Raw genomic sequence first — 6,000 nt, 5'->3', positions numbered from 1 at the left:
ACCGCCCTGTCCCCCTCTCCGGTCCTCGCCACCCTATTCCAGGCCTCCAAGGTGGAGAAAATAAACTCCAAGCAGAGCAACTCAGAGACTTCAATAAAACGCCCAGGACCTAGAGCCCGAGCGCGTGTGCCGGGCGGCGAGGGGCGCGGGAGGCGGGGAGGGGACGCGGGCGGGGGGACAATGAGCGCATGAAGTTACCTGCCCGGCGGCGGAGCGGGCTGCGCGCTCGGCGCCGACGGGTGCGCGCCGCGGCTTGGGGGAGAGTTGAGCGCTTTTCCCCCCTCTTTTTTTTTTTTTTTTTTTATTTCTTTCTTTTTTTTTTTTTTTCTCCTCTTCTTCTTAAACAAACCACAAACGGATGTGAGGGAAGGAAGGTGTTTCTTTTACTCCTGAGTCCAGACACCTCTCTCTGTTCCGTCTAAGCTTGTTTTGCTGGACACTTTTTTTTTTTTTTTAAGGCACAGAAAAGGAGTTTGCTTGATGTGAGAGTGAAATGGACGTAAGATTTTATCCACCTCCAGCCCAGCCCGCCGCTGCGCCCGACGCGCCCTGTTTGGGACCCTCTCCCTGCCTGGACCCCTACTATTGCAACAAGGTGAACGCTCTGCTTTTGTTTCCGCCGCGTTCTGGCTGCTCGGTCCCGGGAGGGGGGCGGCGGCAGGCCCGCCGGCCGGCCGCGGAGGCCGGTCTCCCGGGCGCGCTCGGTTCGCAGCCCCGCGGCTGCCGGGGCATGCGCTCGGGGAGTCAGTTTTGCGGAGCAGCTCCCGGCTTTGCCCTGCACCGCAGTGGTGCGGAAAGTGACGCGCTTTGCTCCATCCTTCCCTTCCCGCTGATCGCGACTCAGTAGCCCTGCCTAGGGTTGCCGCGGGCGCTGGGGGGAAAAAAAAAATTAAGAAAGATCCGCAGAATACTTTGGGGGGTGTGTCTGGGGTCCCGGAACGCAGGCAGAGAGAGAATTCCGTTGATTTTCTCGTTTCCCCTTCTCCCTCCGCTCCTGTGCGGGCTGTGGGGGCTCGTGGCACCGCTTCCCGGCCCGGGATTAGTTGCCAGGGGAGCCGCTGGGAGTCGGGGTGCCGGGGACCCGGAGACGCCCCCCGCCAGGGAACGGCGCTCCGCAACTCTTTTGTTTTCCCGAAGCCGATCGGCGGCAGAGCCCAGTGTCCGGGCTCGGGTCTGCAGGCCGGGGTGCCGCGGGAGCGCCGGGTCCCGGGGACAGCTCCCGCCCGGAGGTGCGCGCAGAAACCGCGAGTTTGTTAGGAACTGGGCGGGCGCGCCGCGTTCACGTTCGGAGCAGCAGCACTCGCTGCGGGACGCGAGCAGGTCCCGGATTGGACTGTACCCGAAGCCCGGGGACCTCAGGTGCCCAGGCCGCGGGGGCCCGGGGCGAAGCTGGCCGGGAGAGTGAGCGGGGTTTCTGCGGAGCTCCGCTTGTCCCAAGGATGGAACAGTCTGTGGGTACATAGGAATGGGGCGACTCCTAAGCTTTCCCGAACTCTCACCTCCCGGAAGGAGGACGCGTGGGGGACCAGGTCCGAGAGCAGCCGCAGGGCCACGGCTGTCCTCGCCTCGGGCTTTTTGGACAAGTCTAAGCAGTCCCGCCCGGTGAAACGTGGCGGGGAGAATTGAGTTCTCTGAGACTCTGGGCGAGCGGTTTAGACGCCCAGCTCCCGCTCGGTGGACACCGTGCCTCTGCCCGCAATTCCGTGTCGGCCTCTCGGTGAATTCCACTGGATAGAGCGTTGGGACTGGTAACATTTGCCCGGTGGCGAGTTATCATCAAGCAGCTATTTTACGTGATCCGGAGGTATTTAGCGTTTCAACCTCAGCCCCCGGGCCCCAGCACGCTGCAGACTCGCAACTCCGAGTCCTGGTCAATCCAGGCGCGCGCGCACGCGCGCGCGCGCGCACGCACACACATACACACACACACACACACACACACACTCACACTCACACTCCAGACACCCTCCAGACACACACCCCACAGAGCTGTGAGTTATCTCATCCCGTGGAGAAGTTCCCTGATGCCCTGTGTACAGTGTGTAAGACCAACGTGCGTGTGTTGATGATGTCTAGGCAAGTTAGAAACCAGAGGAATCTAGTCTTGGGCAAGGTAGAAGGGCTTTTCATCCCGCAGGAAGCAGCTCTGTAGCTAGGGACAAGTTGGAGGGTAAGGGAACTTTGACCAGAGAAGTTTCTGTGATGAAGTTTCATTATTTGTTGGTAACATAGCTCTTTTACTCTAAAGTCTGGTTTGCCTTAACAAGGAGGTGTTTTGTGTATGTAACATTTTATTTTTGCATATAGCACGACTACTGACAAAAATAATAGAAAGGCAGCAGCATTCTTGATAGCAAAGACCTATTCCGCAGTAGTAATCGGAACCAAAAGGTCAGAAACATCTTGTCACTGAAACTGGACAAATCTTATTAAGTTTATCTGTGGTTTTATAACGTCTTAGATACACATTTCACTCGTCATTCTACTGATAGGAGGGTCAGATTTAATTTGAAAGTTAAATGCTTTGGAAAATCAAGAATTGGTCCAATATATTAAATCATTTTCCAATTAAGTGCTTTAAATAATTTTAGTGGGTTGTACTGTGCATTGAATAAATTAATTTAGAAAGTATTCAGAATTTTTTTTTTTACTAGCTCATTGAAGTTCCTTTTAAGTCACCCCGTGTACGGGGAGCAAACTGTTCTTTTTAAATGCAAATTAGCCACCCTTTCTATAGACTGGATGCAAGTCTTCTATTTTACTTATTCAGGGAATAATGGATTTTTAAAGATGCACAGTCATAAGATACACTTTTCATAGTAGGAAGAGACTTCATGGAAATGTTTGCCTCAGGATGTCTGCTCCTGCCCTTCTCTGGGTAGCAGTCTATCAACTATATTTGTCACTCATTCTTGATTATATTTAGAGTACTGAGTAGATTTGCTAGGCCCCAGAAAGCCCTGGCACTAATGTTTTCTACTCCACCGTGATTAGCATTGGCACAAAATTTCTGTCCGGTTCCACAGTTTGAGCTGCTTACAGTGTAGTCAGCCAGTGTTCATTTTTGCAGTGACTCAAGTAGATTTGCAGGGATCTGAAAGGTGGACAGAAGTTTGAAAGAGGTGAAATAATCTTTATCTACATTAGTAAAAACAAGTTAGCTCTGACTCCCCCCAAAGAGAGAAGATTGCAAAGTAAACCTTGTCTCTTTCAGAGGTGTCACTAGTGTGTAGTTGATTACACGAAACAGTCACTTTGTCAGGCTATTTGTTTTCAGTAGGATGATAAGATCATAAATTCCTAATTGTCTTTATTTGAAATCTGTCGACACTTTACTAAAGTCAGTGTGCTAAATCCCGGCAGAAACCAGTATCTTTCTGTGCTTCAGCACCACACACTGTGACTAGACTTTCTCCAGTGACATTATTTTTTTCAATGTCAGGAGAGACCCTAATCCAGAAAATGAATATCCTCTTCCTGGAGCTTTTCTAAACTAAAACGAGGTTGTTTTACTTTGCTGACATTCTCCAGCACTGCTGCTCTATAGATTGCCAAAACACTACTTATATTGTTCAGTTAATAAACTCTGGAGGGGCAATTTTTTGGAAAACAGTTTAATTTAGTATCGCTCTGTTGCAAGAACACGTTCGGTTATGAGCACATCATCAGGTAGAGTGGCCTCCGTTTTCACAGAGCCCATTGGGGGAGAAAAGTGAGAACAATACATCGATGTTAGTTATGGCAACTGTGCGAAGCGTCTCTTCTTATACAAACAGCCAGAACTGGATGGCATGTTGCTGTATATAGGTCAGCCTTTGAAATACCAGTGTAACTCGTAGACTGGACAGGAACATGTAGGCTCAAAGTAACACTGTTTACCTCTGGCAACTTAAAGCATGGCTTTGTTTGAGACATTGAGAGATGGGTACCATACTGGAGTTTCATCTGATGAAGGCTATTTTAAGTAACATTGTATCCCTTAATTGAACTGAATATTACCAAAAGAAATTGGATTATAGGCACTCTCAATTGGAGCTCAGTAGTAAAATAGAGTCCTCTTTTTTGTTCTAGTTGAAGATGTCAGAACATTAGTTTAAATATATACCCACAGAGTAATAACAGTTCCTTTCAGTTTCTAGTGCAGTGTCATTTCTGAAGATTGTTTTCACTGATTTTATGCTAAATTGGGACAAAGAAGTGGCACTTTTTCATTTCTGCAATGATGTGATGTGTTCAGTTATTGCTCAGTATCTGCCCACATAAGGAGTAGTAATACAATTATGTTATGACATGGCTAATGACAGGGATGCTGACCTCTGCCAGCAGTGGGAGAGGAAATAATGGTCTTTACTGTTCTCAGCGGTTGCTTTTGTGGAATCAGGCCCTGAATCTTTCTTTGACTGATTTAGACACAAGGAAGTTCATAACACAAACCCATGCTTAATACTGGCTGTATACATAGTGAAAAATAATGGGCGTTTGGAATATTGGGCTTTTGTCATTGAAATGAGGAAGGAAAATGTATCATCTTTTCACATAAACATAGGAGGAAGAACCTGTTTGTGATGAACTCTGACTTAAAATGTCAGATCTAACAGTAGACATTTGATGACTTCTGAGAAAAACAAGATTCATTGTCATCTCTGCAGAATCTCCTTCAAGCTTATTTTCCTGTTTAGAGTATTATGTGTTTTCTTTAATGTGGCAAAACTCACCCTTCCTAAAATACAGGATTTGCAAGCACATTATGATGGAGTCATTATTTCTGCTTTAATAACTGTAAGAAAAAGGAGGAGGAGGGGAGAGAGGAGGGAGGGGGAGGATTATAAGCAATTTAGAGCATCATGCTTGATTAGTTCCCTCCCTACCCCCATAACTTCTAGGACTTTGGAAAATTCATAGTCAATACTTTGAACATCATTAGTGTAATTAAAACTCCCATGGGAGTTTTATTAAGCTGGCATCTTTCGTAAGTTTTGAGGTCCTTAAATATGTTTTAAATAAATTTATAGGTAAGAGCTTTGAGCTAAGCAATCAAATGGTTTTGGCCACTAAGTCAGATGTCATACTAAAACCTCAAATGTAGCTATTAATATCTTGATTTTGTGGGATATCTCAGTGTCATAAACTCCAATTTTAAATGTCTATGCAAAAATTTTAGTTTTGAGCTTTGGAGCTCATAATGTTATTTTTAAAGTAGTTTACATTATTTACTATTCTCACATTTTACCATTTATTTTAAAATTACTGCGTGATGATATTAAGGAGCATTTTGATATTTCTCTTAGCTGGGAAAACTAAACTAATATTTAAATATTATCTCATCAGCTGCTTATTGTTGTTTTTTTAAGTGACGTGATTGCAAGGGACTGAGAACGGAGAAAAATGTAAGGCACTTGAATCTGAAAGAAGCAGGGAAAGTTCCAAGTTAACAGTGGTTTTCTTAGGACCAGAATGGGTCTCAAACGTTGGTTTTGGTGTGTGGGGCTATATCTTGTGGTTATACTTTTTTTGTGTGATGGGCTCAATTCAAGAAAGGGGTAGGTTAGGGGACTGGGGCAGTGGGCACAGAGGAAACCTTGCCATGAAGGATGACTTATTCTCGTGCTTTCCAACATTTTGCTAACTTACTAGAAAGTTGAAAAAGACCCTGGGGATATTTCTCAACTACTGGAGATCCTCTTATCTTGATGGAAGCCTGCCCTCAGCAACTGGTCTGTCTTTGTGTCTGGTGCTTCCTCCCTACCTCCTCCTCATCCCCTTCCCAAACACCCCCAGTCTTGGAACAACTCCCCCTCCCCTGCTTTTCTCCTTCCCAGTCTGGGTCTGAACGTGGACGGTCTATATTTTCTCACCTGGACGCCCTCTGCTCAGATCCTTGGCTCACCATTGTGTTCATCTTGGCCGCCTTTGGTGCCTATCTTCATTGTCACCATTGCCATCATAGCCGTGTTAGCAAGTCCATCCTTCTCCCAGTACTTGACCTTTTTTGGGCGCAGA

The 6,000-nt window shown here is 46.8% G+C and overlaps 1 protein-coding gene across 1 annotated transcript in view; it reads left to right on the top strand.

The window, feature by feature from the left end:
- The first annotated feature begins 493 nt into the window (after window positions 1–493).
- TOX (thymocyte selection associated high mobility group box) overlaps window positions 494–6,000 on the top strand; it is a 307,821-nt gene continuing 302,314 nt past the window's right edge. The window contains exon 1 of the mRNA XM_068983972.1: window positions 494–595. Coding sequence (XP_068840073.1) covers window positions 494–595 — 102 coding nt within the window. The remainder of the gene's footprint in view (window positions 596–6,000) is intronic.

The sequence above is a fragment of the Capricornis sumatraensis genome, chromosome 11 (genome assembly GCF_032405125.1).
Source record: "Capricornis sumatraensis isolate serow.1 chromosome 11, serow.2, whole genome shotgun sequence".
Taxonomy (NCBI): Eukaryota; Metazoa; Chordata; class Mammalia; order Artiodactyla; family Bovidae; genus Capricornis; species Capricornis sumatraensis.
This window is presented reverse-complemented; position numbering and strand designations above follow the sequence as displayed.